The sequence below is a fragment of the Humulus lupulus genome, chromosome 1 (genome assembly GCF_963169125.1).
Source record: "Humulus lupulus chromosome 1, drHumLupu1.1, whole genome shotgun sequence".
Classification (NCBI taxonomy): Eukaryota; Viridiplantae; Streptophyta; class Magnoliopsida; order Rosales; family Cannabaceae; genus Humulus; species Humulus lupulus.
This window is the reverse complement of record NC_084793.1, coordinates 156,682,356-156,707,314: the sequence shown is the minus strand read 5'-3', so window position 1 is coordinate 156,707,314 and position 24,959 is coordinate 156,682,356. Positions and strand designations below refer to the sequence as shown.

The 24,959-nt window shown below is 36.4% G+C and overlaps 2 protein-coding genes across 3 annotated transcripts; one reads left to right on the top strand and one right to left on the bottom strand.

Moving 5' to 3' along the window:
* The first annotated feature begins 9,917 nt into the window (after nucleotides 1-9,917).
* Nucleotides 9,918-12,901, top strand: LOC133799525 (psbP domain-containing protein 2, chloroplastic). The gene is made up of 3 exons (XM_062237537.1): nucleotides 9,918-10,278; nucleotides 10,390-10,548; nucleotides 12,381-12,901. The coding sequence occupies exons 1-3, from the start codon at nucleotides 9,979-9,981 to the stop codon at nucleotides 12,639-12,641; spliced, it is 720 nt and encodes a 239-aa protein (XP_062093521.1). The 5' UTR covers nucleotides 9,918-9,978; the 3' UTR covers nucleotides 12,642-12,901.
* A 2,272-nt stretch (nucleotides 12,902-15,173) lies between these two features.
* Nucleotides 15,174-17,764, bottom strand: LOC133799532 (uncharacterized). Of its 2 annotated transcripts, none has more exons than XM_062237542.1 (5): nucleotides 17,557-17,764; nucleotides 16,867-16,976; nucleotides 16,117-16,328; nucleotides 15,663-15,816; nucleotides 15,174-15,550 (listed from the first exon to the last, which is right to left on the bottom strand). In XM_062237542.1, the coding sequence occupies exons 2-5, from the start codon at nucleotides 16,901-16,903 to the stop codon at nucleotides 15,414-15,416; spliced, it is 540 nt and encodes a 179-aa protein (XP_062093526.1). In that variant the 5' UTR covers nucleotides 16,904-16,976; nucleotides 17,557-17,764; the 3' UTR covers nucleotides 15,174-15,413. The 2 variants fall into 2 exon arrangements, with proteins under 2 accessions (XP_062093526.1, XP_062093530.1); XM_062237546.1 differs by having other exon boundaries at nucleotides 16,867-16,971; nucleotides 17,557-17,757.
* Between the last annotated feature and the right edge of the window lie 7,195 nt (nucleotides 17,765-24,959).

Sequence of the window (24,959 nt, the reverse complement as noted above, 5' to 3'; positions counted from 1 at the left end):
AACAAAATCAAAAGAATGAAAATAAAACCAATAAAAAGAACAAACTCTCACACAACCAAAGTGTAGAGTAGTGGGGATCACCAACTTGAACAAGGTTTAAAACCTTTGTCCAAAAGCTTATTTCCCCATATTCTCTAAGCACTAATGGATCTCTCTAGGAAATAGCTCTCTGGAATTATCAAGCCTCTATGGTGTATTTTCCAGCCAAGTGCTTTGTGGATGGAAAATGGTGTATCTTACAAGTGAGCATTAAGCTCCTATTTATAGAGTTTTTGAGACACCCTTTGAATTTCAAATTCCACCAACCACATGGCTGTTACCAATGATTAATTGGATGTTTATGGAATTAAAATAGAGATTTGGGAGTTACTTGGATGTTGGAAACGTTCAAAATTGGATAAAACCGAAGTTTGGAAAATGTTGTCAGCCACTTGGGTCGCGACCCACGATGTTTTCTTCCTCTTGGGCCGCGGCCTGAAAAACACTAGTCGCAACCCAAGACATTTTTTCAGCAACCAATTTTCCAAATTTGCCAAAACGTTCCAAATTCATTCCCACTTGATTTTGTAACTTCCATACACATTATGGGAGTTAAAACCATATCTCTTATGGCTTTGATATTTTCAAATCAAAATGTGTAATATCAAATCTACACATTATTGGGTAATATTTGGGAGTTACAAATTTGTAACTATTTTTTTAACTCCAAAATATGTCACATTTGGGCACATACATGTATCCAACTTTGTGACTCTCAATAATATGTTACAAGGTGTGACAAATCACATTATGTCACATTATTTAATATAACATTATATTATTTAAAATAATATAACATTCCCCGACTTAGATTAAATAATCACCTTTTGTAACACTTATTTAATAAAACATTATATTAAAATATAATATCCTTCTCTATTGCTGCAAAGTAAACTGTTCAAGGATAGCTTGATGTTGAAGATTCATGCATTAGGAAAGAGTCCACATCAGTTAATATGGTGCCGCCTACAACGACACGAGCTCACTCAGTCCAAGAGAAGGTAAATAACATCATCTTTACACTATATCAGTTTCTAAGGAAATTTATAGTACTGTACATTTAATGTTTATATATTTTTTACAGTGGAGATTGTGGTGTGTATGATATAAAGCATATCGAGCATCTCATTTCCAGCCTTCCATTGAACACCATTTGTGAAGAAAATATAGAGTTGTTAAGGAACAAGTGGATGACAGACTTGTGGTATCAGAATGTGCGACCTTGACTGGCTCCCACACCATCAAATACTTGTATATTTTATTTTTTTATTGGACATATTTTATAAGAGCGATTATGATAGGCTCTTCATTTTTTACGATGACTGTATAAACAAGCCGTTTAGATGTTCTGCTTGTGTTTTGGGTTTTTTTTTTTTAGGGTTTATACCTTTGTAGACCCTGTGTTTTGTCCCATTACCTGTTTGGACCCCGTGTTTTGACAAATTACTTTTTGGACCTTATGTTTTGTAAAATGGTTAAAATAGAACCCTAAACCCGATTTTGGTCAATGTTTTCTTAACTAAAATCACAAATAATTTACCAAACTAACAATTCAGAACAAAAATAAAATCATTCTGCTTAAAAATGGTGTTGTTATATTCAATTTTTTCTTCATCAAAATTGAGTTTAGGGTTCTATTTTAACTATTTTACAAAACATAGGGTCCAAAAAGTAATTTGTCAAATGTGACAAAACATAGGGTCCAAAAAGGTATAAACCTTTTTTTATGATAACTATAGAACTATATAACTATTGTAAATGAATTATCAAGGTATTATCGAGCTCTATCAAGCTGTTATCAAGCTGCAATCAAGAAACATACATATTCAACTTTAAATTTAATTTTATAGGCTATTATCCAGTAAAAATCGAGCTAAGTCAAGTTTAAATTCAATTTAATAAGATATTATCGACCAACCATCGAGCTCATATCGAGCAGCCATCGAGCTAAGAAAATAGTTAGGTTTAAAATTCATTTTAACAAGTCTATCATTGAGCAGTCATCGAGCTCATATCAGCAGTCATCGAGCCCATATCGAGCTATTATTGAAACATATCGAGTTTATATCGAGCTACACAGAATTTGGCCAAAAAAAATAAATAAAAACAAGGGAAACCAAGCAAAGTTAATAATAAAAACGCGTACAAATTGATATAATAGTTTATTGACTAGCTTTGCATGAAGCCATGTTGTGGCCAAGACCACCACACATACTGTAACGCCCTGGATAGCCAAGACCGCTACACTGTGTACTTATAAAGGTGCAAGACTTGCTAATCAAGTCATTAATTTAAAAACGTGACATTAAACATGTATGAGCTAGGGTTAAAAGGGTTTTGGTCTCAAAAGTTTCATTTTATATAATTAAACTGTTATATACACGGGATCCCAAAAGAAACAGAGTTAAAAGTTGGTTTACAAACTTCCAAAAGTACATAAACAATTATTAGCCATACTAAGGCAAAATAGACAATCTTTGGGTCTCGCGTCCCTGCCTAAACATCAATCGTGGCGGCTGAGTAGCTGGCCATGTACATTCCGCTCGCAGAGCTCTCCTGATCAAGGCTGGTCAAGTTTGCCCTTGCCTTTACCTGCACCACGTAGCACCCGTGAGCCAAGGCCCAGCAAGAAAACATGTGCAACACAAACAGTTATAACAGATAGTAAATTCGCTAAGCACGAACTCTCATCAAATAATCCACATTAATCATTCAGCATCTATTTAGAATCATGGATGCAATCAAACACTTATAACATTCATATCACATAATAATCAGGGTCGACATCTTAGGTCGCACCCTCTGTTTACCCCACTGACTCTGGCCCGCTTAAACCGAGCTCAGTGCATATTAAGTTGTCCTTGGCTACCAGTGCCCAAGCCGCGCCCTGTACGTTAGTGTAACCCTTGGCACCCTTTGGCTGATGGTTCACTAATTAGCTTGCATGGCATAATACCATATTTTCAAGCATACACAATAGGGAACCCTTAGTCCCGTCACAGATATTCAACCAGGAGCATTTTTCTTACCTTTGATCTTTGCGGTTTCGGATTACGAGCAACGCTCCTCAAGCACGATCCATTCCCGAGCCTAAGCTTTTATCACCTAGTCACAACCAAGGTATAGGGTTCCATTAATATTCAAATTAGGGTTTCCGGTTACAAAACTAACTTCCGGGAATCCGAATTCCACCAAGCACGGTGGTGAAATCAATCCTGAGCACTCTAGACCACATTCCCATTCCTAAAATCCCCAAATGTTCAAGTGTGCACCCAAGGGCTGCGGCCCTGCCCTCAAAACAGAACCAAGGGTTCGCCTGGAAGGAGACACGCGCCGCGGCGCTCACCCTTGGTCGAGCCTCCTTGGCTCATCTTCATCCTAGGGCTGCAGCGCTCTAGAACAGAGCTGCGGCCCTTCCCTTCGAGCCCAGAAATTTCACCATTTCATTCCTTAAAATCTTACCCAAAATCACCCCAAAGCTTCCTAATTAAAAAACAAACATTCCCAACACTTTTAGGATGACTTTAGCAACATAATTCAACAGAAAACTCAGCCTAAAACACATAGAAATCCATGTTTCAATCTCTGAAACTCAACAACCTCAAAACACCCAAACAGCCACGCAAAACTCGAATTTACACCTCTAATCATGAATTAGAGCTTACCTCTTCAGTTGAACTCCTTCTCTAAGAAAAATCCCAGCTAAGCCTCAAGTTTATCACCTCAAATTCAACCTTAAACATTAACAATACAATCATCTCAGTACCCAGCTAAGAACTCAAAGCTTCTAACTTCAACACAGTTAATTCTTACCTTAGCCTTGATTAAGTGTTCCCTGAATAATCTTTGAGCTAAGCTTCAAAATCCCCCACTGAATTCCCAACAATTCCCAGCTCAAAGTCCAGCAAATTCCCTTAAGATTTCAGTGTTTCTTTTCCCTGTGTTCCTTGAGAGAGAATAGAGAGGAAAGGCTGATAATAAAGGTCGGTTTAATTCTGTCTACTGTTTTCCTTAAGTTTATCTTATCCCGTTAGGTCAATCCCGAGGCTCGGGGTGCTGAAAACGTCCCTTAGGGCAAAACGGTAAAATTCCCCAATATTCCCGCCTAGACATCCTAACCTCAAATATATCTGTAATGACCCAACTACTCTAGACTTTGGACCATTAATGAAAACTACCATAAACCCTAATCCTTAATAGAACTTACAAGTGAAAAGATCATAACTTTATTAAAAACTTGTAAAAATAAAGGTTAAACTTACATAAAATTTAAGTTCGGATATGGGATCCCATTGTTTTAAAATCAAAACATAACATAATTGTAATTAAAAGAGATTACATAAATAAGTGCGGAAAAATACACATAAAAACATAAGTAAAGACTTCATCCTCGAATCGAAACTCTCAGCTCTTTGAATCCATTCCGCCTCAATACACATGCCCAAAACTACCAAGAACCTTTCCCACCACTAAAGCTATTTTCCTGCACATATAAACAAAAAGGAGTGAGCCTAATGCCCAACAAGGAAAATCTAACACATAAACCATGTACATAAATTTCATAAAGAAACATAAAACATATCATAACACTTATGTCACATACATACTATAATGGCCATTATTACTTGGGGTCCCATAAACTAAACAAGTCATATGCCCATTAGATTAGTGTGGCTTGCTAGCTAAGCAAGTCATATGCCCATAATCTATTTGGGGCTTGTTAGTTGTATAGGTCATATGCCCAAGTCTACAAACATACTTAGCATAGCATATTACATAACATAAAATCATAAGATAACATATAAAATCATATAACATAAATCCTATCCTATTTTCCTTACCAAATTACCGGGATATGAGAACAGATTTTGGGACTTTGGAACACTCCTAAAAACCATAAATGTGAGAGTGAGTATACTAAAGAGAATGAGATGAAAAGAATGGAAGAACTTATACCATTAAGAATATACTTACCAAAAACTTATGTGCAAGTTCTTAGATTTCCTAACCAAGAATAAGGAATAAGGTTAGAATACTGAGTAGAAGACTACAAGAACATAAAGAAAATAATACCAAATGAACTAGAGTGTGGAATACCTTGAATTCTTCTATAGCCAATCTAAACCTTGAACCGAAATGCTATAAAACCTTACTTCCCAAGTGTTTGGTAAGCTTATAATGATCAAGCTTAGAATTCCCAACCCAAGTATTTACACTCTCACACTAACCTAACAACTTGCAGCCTCTGAACTTAGCTTAATAGATGAATAAATGGCTGGGTACTAGGTCCTATGTATAGAGTTTAGGAATGAAAAGATCTTCATTTAACTTGAATAAAAATAATGGCTTTTTAAGTGAAAAATATTTGAATTATCGTTCAGTAGAGGCTGAAGACTCGTTCAGAAAGATGCTGGACTTATCAAGAGGTTGAAGATTTGAATGGAGAACATTTTCAAAAAGTTTCAAAATGCCCTGAAGGAGGCGATATATCGCCCCTTGTAGGCGATATATCGCCTGGGCCAGTATGCCCGAGGCAATCGTGTGACGTTTTTTTTTTCTCGTGCTGCGATATATCGCCCCCTGTAGCTACGATATATCGGCATACGCTGAATATTTAAACACGAAATTACACATTTTTAGCTTAATTTGAATTGAGTAAACAACCTTGACTAAGCCCTCTAACGTTTTCAAAGCTGCTGACTGACCCTAGGATATTCAAATTTTAACCTTAATAAATTTAATCCTCAAAATACTCAATCATTATTAAACATACACATGACATGTGCTATTATCTTATTGGGTCTTATCTAAACCTTATAATATAATAAATATTACCCTCAATATCAGTCATATTAATCAAACCTTAGGTTAAAATTAATATTCCTAGACTATAGGTTAAACTTAGAAAATCTACAAGTGTTACTATGAGTGTCCAAATAAATCCTGGTCTGAACCAATAAATCCACAGTCATAACAAAAATACTACTATTACTGTTATACTACTATCTAACTAGCTAAGTAAAGTTCTTGGACTCTACAATATCTCCATATATTTATTTTCGTATCCCGATAGTCTAAATAGCTACCCGATACCTAAAACACCCTTGACTTATTCAAAGTCAACTGCTAAGCCCCGTTGTGACTTTTCCCCGCTATCTAGCCCTAGGATCGCCTCGAGTCGTGCTCTGAAGACCTACCCACATAATATGTGGTTCTCATAATACCATATATATCACATTAATACCAATATAATCATACAAGCATTATTAATCATATAATTATGCATTTAAATCTATAAAACCATTCAAATCACATTAAACCCAATAATGCCCTCCTGGCACACTAATCAAGGCCCTTAAGCCTCATTAGCACATTTGGGGTCGTTACACATACTACACTTAGGCTCTCTGCGCAACACTTCGTCGGTCGATGGATAACGTTTTGTCTTCGTTCTTCCAACCTTTTTCTTCTTCGATCAACCAACTGGTTGTTTCCCAACGGGTACCCTAACTTTCATATTCTTTATGTCCTCAGAATTGTCCACTCGTCCTCGTTGCCAATTGGGTAAATTGTTTCTTTATATGACTCCCTCCACATCTCAGTAGTGTAGAATGGGGAACACAGTGAGTCTACCACATGAAATTCGAATTGTCCAAGAGCGTAGACTTTCAAGTACCTTGCATTAGCTGCAATACCTGCCCAATCTTTCTTCATCAGTGGTGATAATTTGGATGTGCACTTCTCTACCTCATCACGGCACCCAGCAAACCATGACTGAAGTGTGAAATGAATGAATTCCACAAAAGTAGTGACTGGGAAGGTTCTTGCGTCTCTGGTTTTGTTGTTGAAGCTTTCGGCGTAGTTGCTTGTCATTATATTGTATCGATTCTCACGTGGAAGCTAATCCATTAGTTTTAACTATTGGTTCTTGGACTCATTTTAAGCTAGGTTGAATATTAATTAGAAGGCTATTGGACCATTAATTACCTTTGGGTCCATTTGTTACCAAAGGAAGAGGAGTGGAAAAGAGGCCCACGTGGGTAGTAAATGGGGGAATGACCTAATGTATTATGAACCTTTCCCTTTTTTGAGACACACACGTACAGAGGGAGAAAATGAGGCAACCACCATTGAACAAGGAGGAGAATGAAGAAAAAGAAAAATAAGAAGAAAGAGAAGGATTCAAGAGAGGAAGACAATTTTGGGAACATCTTTTTGGCTTGATTCTCTTACCCTTCTCCTTAATATTTTATTTTCTTTTTCTTGTATTTTCTAAAATATGAGTTATTTTGTAATGGGTGTTTTTGAGATATCGATTATGAGCTAAACTTTTCATTGCTAGGATAATTAATGAACTCTATTATGTAATTTTGATACTTTTTATGGATGCTAAATGCTAATTGAGTTTTATTCATTCAAGTATTTTTCATGCTTGGTGCTTGTTATTGCTTGATCACCTTTAGTGAGTAATTGAATTAATTGTGGCTGCTGAAAAGAGTTATAATTAATAGACATAAGACTTGAATGGTGCAAGATTAATTTCTTTTGATTTTAATTTTGTAACGATATAGATATATATTGTTACCTTGCATAATCTATTAGAATTGGTGCTTGGGAATGTATTCTTATAATTAGATTGTATAAACATATGTTAGTTTAATTAGAGAATTGACCATAGTGACTTCGATGGAAGCCTATGAACTAAATTGGAATTCTAGATTAATTATTCTCAGATTGCCACAACATTACTGCATCATTAGCATTAGATTTACATTTTATGAGGAATTAATTATTCTAGCTCATCATCATTGTCTTGCTCTCTCATTCATTTGTTTATTTTATTTACTTTCTTGTTTAGTTTTTAGGTTTAATCAAATCAATATCATTTGCTTTATTCCAATTTGTTAAGTGTTGATTTTACACAATTTATTGCTAACACAATCCTTGTGGAGACGATACTCACTTATCACTTTATTACTTGTTTGTCGACTATGTACACTTACACATTTATATTGCTAATTAATTTCGCAACAACGGCTAGTGCAGGTGCCAGGTGTTCGACGTCCTTGACTTGGTAGGTTCGCCCGTGCAATAGGACGTACTGACTATTCTTGTACTTGTTATACTTGCAAATCATCAGACCTGTCAATCGGCACTTCTGCACTATAATATGCCTCTAAATCGTACCTCAACCCCTCATTAAATTCAGCTACTGGATTGTCATTCACATAGGGGTCATACTCATACTGGTTGTCCCTCAGGTCACCAATAGGACCTCCCATAGGATCTCCCTCAAGTCCAACAGTACCCATAGGATCAACACCAACAGTACCCACATGATCTCCCACAAGATCTCTTTCTAGAACAAAAGTGTCCACCTCACTATGAGCTTTATTAACACTGGACTGGGAGTGAAATATGGATATGAAATGACAATCTTCTTAACATGAGTGACACACAAGGCAATCATTTCTTTCGTTGTTACTCCTAAGAATGCACAGACACCAATATCACTTTCAACATGAATGAGTGTAAACGATTGGTTGTCGCATGTGTAAGGAACCTCCAATTTTCAACCCATAAATTTGTTTATCAACAGGAAGTTCCTTATGCAATATGTCAAGAAGTTGCAAGTACGTTACATCATTCTCCAACGGTATCACCATGAATTAAGCATCCTTGAAAATCCACTTCCTCCCTTCTATTTCTCAAACACCATTGTAAGATACAAAAACATAAACAATAGAACTTGTAATGAAAAAAAACCAAGAAATTGTTAAAAAAAAATTGTAATTTTTTTTCAGGCTTAAAAAATAAATCTATCAAGCTCTTATCGAACCTCAATCGAACATATATCGAATAACAAGTTTATCACCAAAAATGACCATAAACAAACATTTTATAGAGCCACTATTAAGCACTAATCGAGCTTCATCGAGAACCCCTATCGATTCACAATTGAGCCACAATCGAGCAACAATCGAGATCTTAACAGAATACACACCATCTGCCTATTATCGAGCCCCTATTGAGCTCTCATCGAGCACGTATCGAGATATAACTAAACCAAATAGTCAAGGGTCCAATCGAACCCCTATCGAGCACCATCGAGAAATTAATGTTATACATATCGAGCTATAATCGAGCCACTATCAAGCAACATCAAGCTCACAACTTAATTGTCTTCTACATAGTATCGAGCCCCTATCAAGTTGTTATTGAACAAAGTTGTAGAAAACCCAGAAAAACGCAGATCGCAAAATCTCTGTAACAAACCCAAAAAATACACTAATATATAGTCAAATCTGTTCGAAATAGCAAAAAAAAAGTAAAAAAAATAGTACTTAATACAAAAAAAATGAACAATCTTTTTACCCATAGTTTTTCTCTTCCAAAATCCCTCAAAATGGATGTTGTCTTTGATATTGAGATATTTACAAAGACAATGGAGATGACTAACAACAATTTCAACAAGAAATTTGGTACTCACCATGAGTTTTGGTGAAGGTTTCGTGAGAAAGAAAGAAAGAGAGAGGAAGAGAGGGTTTTGGTCTTCGTGATATAATGGAAGATGTATTTTTGGTATATGTGGAATGTTTAGGATCAAAATGAAAGAGTCAATAGTGGTGATATTTTTTGGTAATAGTAGAGACTATTAAGCATAAAGAGTGAAATTTTCCTAAAGTTTTAACATTAGGGTCACAGCTGGATAGATAAAAGATTTAGGGACCAATTTATAAAAAAAAAAATGGAAACTAACACGTAAAGTTTAGCAACCGCCATACAATATAAAAACTAAGTGCTATTTCTGGAAAATGAAAAATGATATTTCATTTTTTTTCCAAAAAATAAAATAAAAACAGGCATTGTGCCTCCTCACCACTATTACATATATTATTCACACACAAAACGCTACGGAAAGTAATTAAAGAAAAAACAATGGGTGTAAAGGCATGGACGTGTGCTTCCTCCATTAACTACAATATCTTCTTATTACCGGCATTCCCAAATCCAGTCCCGCGAGCTTCTCTGAATCCCAGGCGCCATGAAGCTCAAAGAGAGCCACCGCTATTATCATGCTTGGGCAAGAGGAAGCTCGGTCTCTCATCCCTGTCCTTAATTCTAAGTGGGTTTTTCCCAAACTTGCCAATGGCCATGTCTGCGCAAGAATTGGAGCTTGAGAGGTACATTGATTCAAAGGAGGGTTTCACTCTCCTCAGGCCTTCTTCTTGGATTAAGGTGTTCAAGTTTGTAACCCGCCCACTTTACTCTCTTCAGGGTTTTCTTTCTTATTTTAGATTTTTTCCTTGTAATTAAATAAGCTTCTTGGTTGGGTTATGGATGGTTTAGGTTGAAAAAGCAGGAGCAACTATTCTGTTTGAGGAGGCTGATAAGGGAAGTACTAACAATGTTGGAGTTTTGGTGAACCCAATTCGTCTTAATGCTCTCACAGAGTTTGGTAGTCCTGAATTTGTGGTTGATAAACTTATACACGCTGAAAGGCGCAAGGTATTGAATTTGATATTTCAAATACTGATAGTTTCGTGGTGGAATAGCTTACATTGTCAGGTTTCAGTATATAGAATATCTTTCCAAGGCTTTAAAGTTCTACCAAAATGATAAGTAATCAGAAAACGGAGAAAAATTCCATGGAATAGCCATGAAGGCCTGATAGACAGGATTTGCATAGGTTATTTTATTGTGTGAGATGCATGGTTGGGTTTCATAAGAAGTCACAGCTCTGCTTATTGTTTGCTGTGTAATGTGTAATGTCTAATGTGAACTCAAATGGTAACAACGGTGTAATGTGTCACAGCAACTGCTAGACAAGTTCAGGAATAGATAATCTTTTTAAATAAGCAGATATGATGCATTTTTATTCAGTCAAATCCTATGCAGAGCAACTCAAATGCTTCCTTTTTGGTTAATAGATTATATATCAAAGTCAAATACTATCACCCATAACATTGTTTTCATGGAATAATGGTATATATCTTGTAGAACCATGTAGAGCGAAAAGGTTATCATTTGAGTTCACATTTTTCAAAATATTTTAAAAAAAAACTGACTTTACATTTTTTTCAACCAATTATATTTATTTAAGATGAGACTCACAATATTAAAAAATATAGTTATTGTGTCATTGTGTGTAATGTTTTGGTGCATACTTGAAGTGCACATATCATAATGGGAGCAAACTGTTGGCCTAGTCGCTCAACATAACTCATGGGTTAAAAACCTACTTTCATTTATTAGACTTTGTTAGGAACCTACATAGAATGGATAGCTAAACTTATTAATATGTGTTGATAATTTCTATTATCTGGATTTTTAAATCCAGTCCATGCCATGGAGTTTATTAGTCATTTGTTGGTTGGAGAAGATTTTTGGCTCAATGATGAGCTAATTTTATTAAGAGTGGTTTAATGCGTTATTCAGAATTTCAGAGTTGCATATGCACTAGTAGCAAGCTTCTGCTCCCATTGTTTGGGCTTGGGAGCTTCATCTTTTCAAAAATCCCAAGGAAGGGAAGTCACACAAATTGCTGATTTTCTGTTGCTATTGGAATTAGTTAGATTGTGAGATGCAGCAGAGGAGAGGAGGTTTTGAGAAAACTGAAAATTTCTCTTGTAAGATCACAAGAGCACCATCATACGCGAGCACTCCACAAGCTTATACTTTGCCTTCATACATTTTACCACTCGTTAACTAATATCCTCACTAGGATTAGCTCATCGCTTGAATTAAGTGATACGAACTTGCATTTTTCTTCAAGCAAAATTGCGCATTTACTCTTGGTCGTTTTGTGTGCTAAAAATGTGCACAACAGTTGGTCTTTGTGGCTGGAAAGAAATATAATATCTTCTAGGATAAGCAAGAAGATATTGAGTTTTTGTGGTGAAGCTTGAAGTATTGGGTGGCTTTATAGGTAATTGATGTGAAAAGAGTTGAATATTTTGTTTTTGAATTTGATTATGGAATGGAGTTTTATTCAGTAATTCTGTTCTCAATTTTTCTCTTTTGGGGGCACCTTATCCCTATTAAGTATCATTTTTGAAATCTTCATCGCCATTTTTGTTTCTCATGTGAAAAAAAAAATACGCTACGTTGACATTTTGTTGTTACATTGATAGCAATGTACTGCCCAGCTGATGTTTTGCAACTGCTACGTATAAAGAGCATAGATAGTAGTCAACCTTTTAAATCTTGTTGGGAAATAAATGTAAATAAGTTTGGCGGAGTGATACTGGCTTGAGCTTTATGTAGTTTCTTTCTTTATGTGTTCTCTCTCTATCTGGAAAAGTTTAGTCCCCATTTTCTCAATTTTTTCTGTTATCTAGGAAAGTACCAAAGAGGCTGAGGTAATTGCAGTTGCACAAAGATTAGGCCAGGGAGGTTCGCAAGTGTATGAGTTTGAGTACAAGGTTGATAGCACCAGGGGAGGAATGAAGAGGGTCTTTTCAGCGGCATTTGTTGCTTCAAAGAAGCTGTACCTTCTTAATATTTCTCACTCTGATAAACCTGAGAACCCACTGGACACCCACACAAGAACAGTACTGGAGCAAGTTCTTCATTCATTTGATTCAGCTCCTCTGGTATAATATGTAAGATGGTGATGCCTAGGTGCTGTGCAGCTTATGTAAATTTGAATTCACCACTTATTATCAGACGTTTGATGGCCAAGGTAAGGCAATTCTGGAACAACAATGAAAATTAATTTGCTTTGTTGTATGTTTCTTGTCATTTTGATAGCATAACTTTGAGCATCCTAGAGATTGTGCATGCATGCCTAATCCCCTAATGTGTATGAGCACATATGTACTCGTGTATAATCTTACAAGCTAGAGCCTTTCTTTTCTAACTCTACCTGTTTTTACGATCATTGAAAACATCATTGGATAGCATAAACACACATACTTGATACTACATAATATGCGTGCACAAATGGACAAATATGTATCCACGTATGATACGGGTTCATTCTATGTAGTCAGTCTACTTACCTCTGAAGCAAATATTTACTCCATGGATTATGCACCATTGTGCAGTTTGAAATATGGGATCATTGCACTTAGAAATTCTGTTGGATCTTACACCATAATTCAAAACTCAGGCTGTTAATATCTTGTTACCCAATCATTTTTTTTCACTTTGTGTACATGTCTGCATTGCTCTAAAACAAAGAAATTTTATTATAGATTATAACCGAGGATTAATTTGTAGGAGGGAAATCATTCAAGGTAAGATGGATGTGTTATGTAAGGAAACAGGATTATCTATGGACCTCCATTTGTATACTGGTCATGATTCATGGTATTTTTTTTTGGCAATGACTCTATTCTGCATATTATGACTAGTGAGTTAGGAAATATGTCATGCCAAGTATTTTATTGTAGGTTTAGTGAAATTGAAGTTAAAGATTCAAATTCTGAATAATTCAATAAACAATCCGGTAATTTTATTATTGGTCTTCCTATGATGTCCTTTGGATCTCGAACATGAAGTGAAAATTAAGTTAAAGCATAATGTTGAGAAGTTTGTTGAAAGTTGAGACACTGAGTTTGAATGCACAACTTTTTTTTTTCCCATTTTGCTTATATCATCAGTTATTTGAGCTGAGAAATTTTCATTAAACACAAATGTAGTAGAAGAAGCTGGTGTGTGGGTTTAAACTGATCTTCGCGTGAATAAACTTGAACTACGTTTAACTTCCCTTGGATAAAGTCGTCTAACTGAAATCTTGTTAGCTATTTTGCAAGATACTAAAATAAAATTCTTCATCGTAGGAGCAGCAAGATATTTCTTTTCTCGAGAGCTTAATGGAGTCTTAGATCCCTTCACGTAGTACAAACCATAAGAACAGCACAAGCTGAATTTAGAGAGAAAGATTGGCTAACCAAGAATAAGAATTATATGCGTTGTGTCTCGTAGGGGTGCACATGGGTTGGGATTTCGGGTTTCGGGTGCATTGGGTTTCAGATGGAAGAAAGTAGTATCGAATCCGGTCTGAAATTTTTCGATTTTGGGGTGATATCGGGTTTCGGGTTTGGTCGGGTCTCGGGTTTCGGGTGAGATTGGTCCAAAAATGAGTCTTGGTAAAAAAAATTCAAAAATATTATTTTTTTGACACTTTTATTTTTTAATCACATGTTTTGTTTTTAATTTTGTTGTTAGTTTGATAATGTTGATTTTTTTTTACAAATTGGGCCTTAGTAATTTTTTTTTGAAAAAAACATTAATTTTTTTGAATTGTTTTTTTGTTATGTTCGGGTTCACCCGAACCTGTGTCCTCAATTTTAAAACCCGAACCATGTCGGGTTCGGATCAGATTTCACCCGAAGTCAATGAGTTTTGCAAAAAATCGAGTTTTCTGGTTGGGGGTTTGAGGGTCAAATATTTACGGTGCCCTGTGCTAAGTGTTGAGACATTACATTTGTCCATTAAGAAACAATCATTTATATTATACTAGGACAATTTATTTATTGTCCATGTAGGATTAGTCATGAACCAAGCCTTGCAAATAAAGCTAACGCTAACATTTACTCTGAAGCACCCTGGCCTAGTTTTAATAATTTTTTGCAAAATGATTTCTATTTAAAATTATGATCAACTGTCTAAAAAATGAAATTGTCTGAAGTGTCGGATGTCTCTTTGCAAAAAATTATCAAATAATTTTTAAAAAATAAGTCATTTTGCCAAAAACCTTATTTACTTGGGTATCTTATTGGATGTTTTAGTGCTTGGGTTACAATTAATTTTGTAATAGATTGATGCACAATCTAATTTGCTATTCTTAAAACAAAAGGCCTACTGATGCATATTCTAATTCTGTATCAAGCGTCGCAGAGCTAAGTGGAGTGAATGTAATTCAAAGACAATGATGGTTGGTTTGGTGGTTATGTTACAGGAAAAAGAAAACATTAGAGGTCTTTTTTCTCCATTACAGGACCTAGTTTTCTGACTTTTATCAAATGGTTAGTTATGGGCATTTGAAGCAATTCCTTTTATTTGGTATTTATGTTTCTAACTCAACATGCCAAGAGCACAAGAACAAATAAACATCAATTGATAGCTAATTTGGTTCTGACATTTAAAGTACAGTATTAAATAGTAGCATTATTAGAATAAAAAAAAAAGCCGGAACAAAAAGAATTGCTATTAGATATGGCGAGTCTTGTATACACACACATACATGGGTAGACAACAACCAAGATTCGACAATGGCATCTAACTTAGCTTACCTAAATTAGCTCATTGACTCCAGCGGCGGAGCTTACAGGCTATCTTCAATATCTGCCTAGAATACCATTTAATTTGAGGCCATAAAGAGTTGCCAAAATGAGATTTTAACCTACACTAATATTATAGCAACTTTAGTAGGTAGAGTAAGAAACAGGATTACTCGTGTCAAAGCGACTTAACCTAGAACGGTTAATGCTATCCAAATTCGCCCCAAAAACTTGACGACTATGGTCAAAATTGTTTCCATTATTTACACCTGGAGGATGCACTGATACAGAAATAAAGATATTATTTAGCAACTTTCAAATATGATTTTAGTCGCAATTTGATTAAGAAGAGGATAGAAAAATGACTCAATAATTATTACAAACGTCAATCACCTTGAGAGAAATTTACAGGGTAAGACGTATATCTGTTTGATATTCGTTCCATTTCGTTAATCGGTGTAGGATGAGATCTCAGTTTATGAGGAACATTTGATGTGGGAGTAGTTCCAGGATTTATATTAAGTGACGGCTTGTCTTGGCCAGAAATCTGTTCATAAAAAATAAGTGTTGTTAACAAAATCTTCAGCTAACATGAAGTCTCACTAAAATGCACCTTATTCTAAGCAAGAAGAAGGTAATCTCTAACTCAACTTTCAACAGATAAGCAATTCTAACTCTACTAGAAACAGCCCTAAGAAATCAACATAAGGTTAACACTAATCCTAAACATAACCTAATCATTATGATAGTATAAAATCCTTAATCATATAAATATCTCATTATCCATTACGCATATAATCCACTGAAGAGAGTATGACCATGGAGAGCACAACAAAAAGGAACATACAGCAAACTTGAGAGTCCGGTTGTAGAGAGTGACCAGACCAGTGAAAAGCCTGACAGCATAATCAGCAATTTCCTCGGTTTCATATTCAGCAAAGGCAAAACCTTTAGGCTTATCAGTTTCTTTGTCTCGAGGAATGTACAAATCAAGTACTCGCCCTGCTTGAATCAGAATATCATACAACACCCTCTCACTAACCCGCTCATCCAAATTGCCTATTAGACATGCAGAAACATATAACAAAGTCAGGACAATACAATACAAAACAAATTAAAGAAAAAAAAACATATAGTAAAACTATTAGATTATTACACTAAACAAACTAACAATTATATTTATTCTGCTTCCTTCCCTATCTGTCAGCCTTTCCCAGATTTTGGCTTCTATATAAATCCAAATTAATTCAATTGAGTTCATACCGATTGTTACTTTTTTCTTCTATTTCAGCTTAAGAGCTTAAAATTTACTTGATTTGAATTCTTCAAGAAAAAACACTAACAATTTTCTTATCTAGAAAATTTGAAAAAGAAAAAAAAAAGTAAATTTCAATAATAAAGAAAAATAGAAAATTTGGAATAAAAGTTCAATCTTAGATCTAATGCAAATAATTTAACACCAATGTATTTTCCCCAAACTATCGTTCCCGAAAAGCATTTTTCTCTGCGACTGACGAATTCATGAAAAATCCATTATTACATTTAGTCGAAAAAGAGAGTAAGGAATAAAAGTAAATAAGGTAAAGGGAACAGTGACCTATGTAAATGGTGGACCTTGAGCTTCCTCCCGACATTGTTTCCGTCAATCAAAACCCGAGCTCCAAGCCAACCCACCTTTTCTCTTCTTCTTCCTCCTCCTCTTCTAACCTTTAAAAAAAATTAAAAAATTAAAATAAAAATAAATACTGCTAGCTCCAACAAGAAGTGATACTAACAACTGATGTACTTACTTCAAATGAACTGATCAATACAATATATTAGATAAGTGGATTTGAAAGCAACAACTTCAACTAGACATAACCAACCTAAGTTGAGTTAGTGGATAACCATCAATTTACAAGCTGTATATTTGAGTTAATGGATGAAATTACAATGAAACCAACAACTTCAACAAGACATGACCATTCATCAATTTCACACTTTTTCTTCCAATATGCAAACAGAAATGTTATCAATTCTACCCAAATCCAACTTCACACTTCTCTACATAACTCTCTAGACATCATTTGTAAAGGGCTACAACAGCATACGATAAAAAGTCAAATAAATATTGACAAACCACAAAACAAGAAGTCCCACAAATCACAACATCCTCAAATAACAACGGCTTTCAACATCAAAAGGGAACAAAATGAAACCAAGATTATAAGCTAAAAAATGCTTAAGAAAATCAAACAACGGAATGATTCCAATACCCGAGATAATAATTACATATATAAAAGTAAACCTGGATATGGCAGGAAGGAGACGAGCGTTGATCTGTGAAAAATGGAAAGGAAGAAGAAGAAGAAGAAAAGTTGACGATAATTTATTTTAGGGTTTCTGAAAACGAGATACTGTGTTTTCACTTAATCGACAAATTGCTGACTGAGCCTAATTATTTGATGGATGGAAATGGCAAGGGGAAGATAGGATTGTATGGAAACTTGTAGCCTCTTTAATTGAGCTCGGGAATGAATATTTGATTACATTTTATACATTATTTTAAAAAATTAATATAAAAGTTCTAGTAAAATAAAATACTTTAATATTTATATTTTAAATTTATTATACATAATTTCAACAAACTCAAATATATTTGATAATTGATATTATAATTTTTTTTTCATAATTATCTAACAAATCAAAACTAATTATTGTAATTGTTGTAGGTGAAAAATTATCAAAACTCAAAACTCATGATGACAGTTCTTGTTCGATGACAGTGTTCTTGTTTGCGATATAAGTGTGCAACATTTAATGAATAATTCTTTAGTTCCAAATTCATGATGCTGACTACCAGATGCTTAGGTTCGTCCAAGCATAGGTCGTCGAGGAATCAAGGAGATTGTTTAGGTAGATCCTAAGGTTGCCTAAACATAGCTCGTGTAACCTGATAAGCAGATCGAACTATCATGGAGCGATTGAGCTCGCACAGTAAGTATTCAGCTCATGATTGATAGGAATGAGGTACAAATACGAATCCCTGATGGCTTGAGATTTACATTTGTATAAATATTATTACGATTTTGCATATTAAATGCACTTAATCAGGCAACTAATATAATCAACATAATAAATGGTTACTTATTTTTGTAAATTACCAAAACCTATCAATTAATCTCCTATAAATAAAGAGGGAATGGACAAGAAAATGGACAAAGCTTTGGTATACGGAAATTCAGGAGAAATTGCCTTAAACAATCATGTTGAGAAAAATATAGTAATAGTATTGACTCGTGGACTATGTGGATGTTGCGAAATTTATGCCATGCAACTATACGTAATCACAACTGTAATAAAGTTTGGTAAATTCGAGTATCGTCCACAAAGACTATATGTCAATTACCAACAATTAATTTCAATTTCTATTTGATTGATCAATACTCAACATTTGTCAAAATAAACTAATAATCAAGATAAATGAATAAACAATTATAAAGAACTCTAAATTAACGCTTAATTACTAACACAAGGAATTAATTCAGGAAATAAAACAAATTAGAGAATTAAATTTCATCAACTATCCTTCCTTTTATTTATCAATGGAAAAGTGTCAATTTTCCTTCTTCATTAAGATGGCAAGTTTACCAAAACTTCTAATATTCAGATTACGAAATATTAAACTCAACCTAAATGAGAATTCTCTATATTTCTATGATAAATTCATATAAAGGAAGCATTAAGACTGAAAACTCAAAAACCACACAAATAATCATGATACTCTCGTTCAATATTAAATTTATGTTTGAACAATTATAGCATATTCAAATCTCACTTTTCAGATTTTGATTCAAAATCGTATAAATTATGGAAATAGATGGTTAATCAATCACATATAAGGCCACAAATTGAACAAATCTCAATAGAGAAGAAAAGAAATCATAAACTTTGCATTAACTCATCAAAGAAATTCAAGAGAATCAATTAGAAACCCTAAAACTGAAATTAGTTCATCAACATATCAACGAAATCCATAAAAACTAAAATCTAACATAAAAAAAATTAAAGTAGAGGAAAAAAAACTCTAAAATTGATCTCTGAAATCGTTCTCCTTGCCTCCCTTCCTAAAAATTGATATCCTCTATCTAAAACTTCTAAAAAAATGTATTTAATACAAAACCCTAAAATTGTGAAGCCAAATAGGACGACAATGCCCTTCATTCAGTCACATTCACAACCAAGCGCCGCGACCTGTCTCAAATAACTCAATTTTTAGTCTCTGACTTGTCCAAGCGTCGCGGCCCTACCATTGAGCGTCGCAACCCCACTAACAAGTGTCGCAGCTCTATCACAAAAAAAATTCAATCACTTTTTAAACCCTGTTGTGACTGCTGTGATCCTTCTAGACACCCTTGAACATCACATTTCAATATTCCATGCAGAAATCTCTCAAATCTTCTTGTTTTCAACATATTTATCACCACATCTGCGCCATCCCTTTATCTACTATTGAACCCTGAAAACACACACCAAACACACACATAATATCGCACAAATCCGCTTCAAAGACTCAAACGCGCTCTAAACACATGTTAAAAACTGCATTAAAAATAGACTCAACAGTGGATTGTCATTAGTGAACCACGTAAAAGTGTGTGTCAATTATTTACGATTTATAGCAAGCCTAATCATCTCTTCCAAAATTCTTTATTCTCAGTTGACAAAAAAGCGTGTTGACAGTTTGGTGCTTTCATTGAAAGATAAAATTAGGCTTGAGATTCTTATTCAAAAGTTCTGAAAAAGATGGTGATGGTGACCTGAAGATCGATGCGGGAGGATGAGTAAGCCCTGCCTATTGACTAAATAGACCATCAAATGCCAATCCCTACTGGAGAAGGTACTTCCCGACGTGTTGGGAAACATCCCCAAAACAATGTTGAGAACAATCAGGATACAGGCAGCTCGTTGACACGTCCCATGAGGGAAACTTATTATTCCTCGTATTACGTGGTACTATCAAACATGAGAATGTTGAGCTTAAGGATCAGCTCGCCCACCCCAATAGGTGAATTGATGAGATAATGTCTCGATTACCCCCTGTAATTGACCCAAATATTGGGAAGAGAGTTGGTGGCTCTCAAAGGACCAAGTCACATGGACGTAATTGCGCAAATCTTAGTCGCTCGGTCAGAATCGCTACTCCCAGCTCCATACCTTCGGGACAAGCTCCCAGGAATGAACAACCTGCTCAGGGAGCTAAGACCAATTCGGTGCGAGCAAACAGAGATGGGATTCCCCCAAATTCACCACCTCGAGTCTCATCCAACAATCAAAATCAAGAGGAGAGACCACCAATAGAAAAAAAGGTTGTGGTGGATGAAAGGCGACCTCAGATTGTGAATGTAAGTGGTCGACCAGTCGCTTATCCTATACGGTATCCTCCCTCACATCATCTCTCACCTCCCTGGGCTTCGACTCCTTTAAATCAAGCTTGAAGAAATTCTTCTCAGATAGAATTCACACATGTCACTCGATCTCGTGACACTGGATCAAAGTCCAAATCAATAACCAACATCACCGACCACAACCACGGGGGGTAAGCTTTGCTGAAATAAGCTACTAGATAGAGAGCCGTCAGGAGAACAGGTCGGAAAGTGTTCATAACCCTTTATCTCAGAGGCAAGAACCCGACCTGAAAGATCACCTAAATTATGCTCATAGTATCTGCAGTAACTATCAACCCGACCTGCGTGAGCATCTTAACTCACATCGAAGGCAATAGAGCCAAGTCCGTGAACTAAGTTATATTCAGCCAAGGGACAACCCTATTGTTAGGCATGAAGACAAGAATGTCCCATATAACCGAGCTCACACTTGGAGGGACAATAGCTTGGATAACATGCAGCCAGGGGTGGGAGCTAATAATTAGCTTCCCATCAATCGAAAATAAATGATCCAAGCCATGAACAACTCGCGCTAATTGAAGATCAAATGAGACCCCTTCTATCATAAAAGAAGAATGACGATTATGATTCTGATGAAGAGCTTGAGCCCTTTGCACCCCATATTTTCGTAGCTCCTTACCCACATGGGTTCAAGATGCCTCACATGACAACGTATGATGGGACCACTAACCTGTCTAACGACATCGGGATGTTTAACATTTTGATGCGAGCTCATAATGTGAGCATCGATCTCTGATGTGTTTTGTTCCCAGGGGCTGAAAAAATGTGGTTTGAAAAGTTTCAAAGACACTCAATCACTTCCTGGAATCAGTTGTCCTCAGATTTCAAGAAACAACTTTGAGCTGCTAAGGAAAAGTGGGTAGAAGTTAATTCCTTAGCGAAAAACAACAACCGATTGAATCTCTTAAGGCTAACATAAACAAATTCACCAATGCTACTGCTTAGGCCAGAGATGCAAACGACCGTGCCAAGCTTATGGTCATGCGAGCTGGAATCATCAAAGGAGAATATTTGTGGAAAGACCTCTAAAGAAAAGGAGTCAAGAACACAGATGAGTTCTTGTCTCGTGCTCAAGAATGGATAAATCTCAAGGAGACAGAATCAACAATGGTGGCTGCAAACCATGCCACAATTCAGCCCATTGGAATAGTGCCTAATACGGTAGCACCAGCCTTGCCAATTATCAACAACAACTAGGTCGGTAATAATAAGCGTAAGGGGAACAATGACGGCGACCAGGCAAGGGCCAAGAAGAACAAGGCTGGGGAAAAATATGTTTCTATTTTCACAGTGTATACTAATTTAAAGGATACACTAGAAAACATATACCTAGCTAACTCTGCTCGCCTTCCCTGGAAAAAGCCTGAGCCCATGAAGAATCAGCGAGCTAAAAGAGACCCCAAAAAGTTTTGTTGTTTTCACAATGACATTGGTGACACTACAGATGGTTATCGTCAATTGAAGGACGAGATTGAGACACTAATTTAAGCTGGGTCGTTAGCACAATATGCTTGAAATCGAGTAGCTTTCAACCAGGAGGTTGTCCCAAATCAACGACCAGCTCCGGGCAATCAACCAAACCCTATGTAATCCTACCTGCTCCAAAAAATCCACTCATAATGCCTCCAGTGGAAGGAGTGGACATCATAACTATAGCAGGTAGACCTTGTTGGCAACTAGTTTACCATGTGCGCAGCAGAAAGCACGGGGTGGTGGGCCCAGAGATTTCAAAAAAAAAAATTTAAACAATCTTTAAATGATGGATCCATTAACATGCAAAATATTAATCAAAGAGAAAGAAAAAGATAAGGGTTTACCAGTTGTAGAACAATCAAGAATCCTTGCTATCTTTTAGTAACTCTAACGAACATCCAATCCAAAGCAGTCTTTTGTATACTCAGACTAAGATCTTCCAAAATGTATCTCTACACCTCAAGACGTGTGTGTGCGCGTAGAGTAATGGTGGGAAAATTTATTATTCACAAGATGTACTCAACTCATGATATCTTGGAATATTAGGTCTGAGATAGTTTTCAGGGATAGAAAAATATTACGTTATATTTTTTTCTCTATGAAAAGCTTAGAATTTTCTCTCTAGAATATTCTCTCAATTAAGCGTATCTTCATTATGAAATAATTTCTTTCTTATAGATTTATAAAAGCGTTAATTAAATTTTAAAATTGAAAATTCAAATTATAAACCAATTATTAAATAATTAAATAAATTAAAGAAATATCCAAGACACATTTTTGGACTTTGTTACACGCCAACTACAATCCATGCACTGTAGTTGGCGTGTAACACATCCCTGATTCCAGGTATGTGTTCCAACCACTTTCTTTTAATTATTATTTATTCAAAAATATCTAAACCTAATAACTTGTATTATCAGATTAATTAATGAATAAATATAATTTCAAATTCAAATCCAATTTGAATTATCAAAAATATCTTTTCACATTATTTAAATAAATAAAAATAATTAATTCAAAATAAATTATTTTAATTATTCAAATGTTATTTTCGAAAATGTCATTTTATTTAAAAAATAATTTTTAAAAAATATATTAATTAATTTGTCTCAATTACATAATTGACCCTGAAGAACAAATTTATTCCAAATATTCACTTTTTCTGATTCTTCCCAATTTCAACTCTTATCTTGAATAATGCTGATAGAGCCATCTCGGGGACCTATGGACATATAATTTCAAGCTCCAATAAATTTAGATTATTAATTAAAGCTCTTTAATATAATAACCTTATGTGGATGCCAAAAATCCACCAAGTAAGAAAAACAAAAGAAGTTTCTAGTCCCTTAAAGAAGTAAACAGCTAAGGGGCACCAAAGGCGCCAAGTACGCGATGAAGGCAGAAGGTTATTATAGGCCATCAAAGTGTTAAACACTCGCAGGGCTCTAGGCCTCACGAGGTCATTCCAGGCCCCCAAGCCGCATCACCTTGTTAGACGCCTTTGTCATGCACACATGGCCCTTATCCATGCCCCTCGAAGTTAAGGCCCCAGCCTCGCGAACACTACTCTAGCAGCACCCCGTTGCACCCCGCGCATGCCAACACCTCATGCGCCTAGCCTTGCCCCGAGGTGTCCCACACCAAGGAACTCACGCCAAGAAGACATTTCGCACCTAGGATGTATCCCATGTCTCACCAAGGCATGCGCCTCGCGCCCCAAGCGCACCAGGGGCCTCGCGCCCGCGCGCACCAGGGGCCTCGCGCCCGCTCGCACATGCGCCTCGCGCTCCGCGCGCACCAGGGGCCTCGCGCCCCGAGCGCACATGGGCCTCGCGCCCCGCGCACCAGGGGCCTCGCGCCCGCGCGCACATGCGCCTCGCGCGCACATGGGCCTCGCGCCCTCGCACACCAAGGGCTCGCAGTGAGGTCACCTCACCTCGCCCCCAAAGGCTTCGCCCAAGGGTCGCGCATGCCTAGCGGCCACGCCCTCAAGGGTCTCGCCCAAGAATCACGCGTGTATATAGCGGCCTCGTCCCCAAAGGCCTCGCCCAAGGGCCACGTGTGCCTCGCCTCGCTCACCGGCCACGTCAAAGGCCTCAAGAGACATAGCCTCCACTAAACACCCTTCGGCCATATATCAGGAGCCTCGTAGTATGGGGGATGCAAAGTGATGGTTTCACAAGATAAGCCCCTCATCTCATTTGTAGGCATCATGCCTCATCACACACGCAGCAGGCCCCGTTGAAGAAGCCTTATCTCTCTTCCTGAGCTTCCCTACACTTAGTAGGACGTGGAATAACCATTGGGTACATAGTACCCGTATGTGTACGGGTGCATGACGTACAACCATGGGGAGGACAGAAGCATGACCCTGACACCTGTACCACACAGGTAGTGGGGGTACGGATCAGTCCAGAGAGTGGAGGCACTATATGCACGCCTCTGACTATGTACCAGGCTGACACTATGATCCTCTGCTCCACCACTCTTCCCACACCACTGCCACCTGTGCTATTACCCTGACAGTCTACTTTTATACTATTTTGTCTCACGGGACCACCATGTATAAGGGGCCATTAGAGCCCAGCTATAAAAGGGGCTTGACCCCTCAGAATGAGGGGTTGGAAAATCCATTGTAAGGAGAGGCTATTGAGAAATATACCAGGACTTGCTCCATCATTTATCTGTGTTTACTTTTCCTTAAAGTTTATTCTTAGTTCTTATATAAACATCACCTGACTTACCTTTGAGTTTTCCGATCTAATTTCGT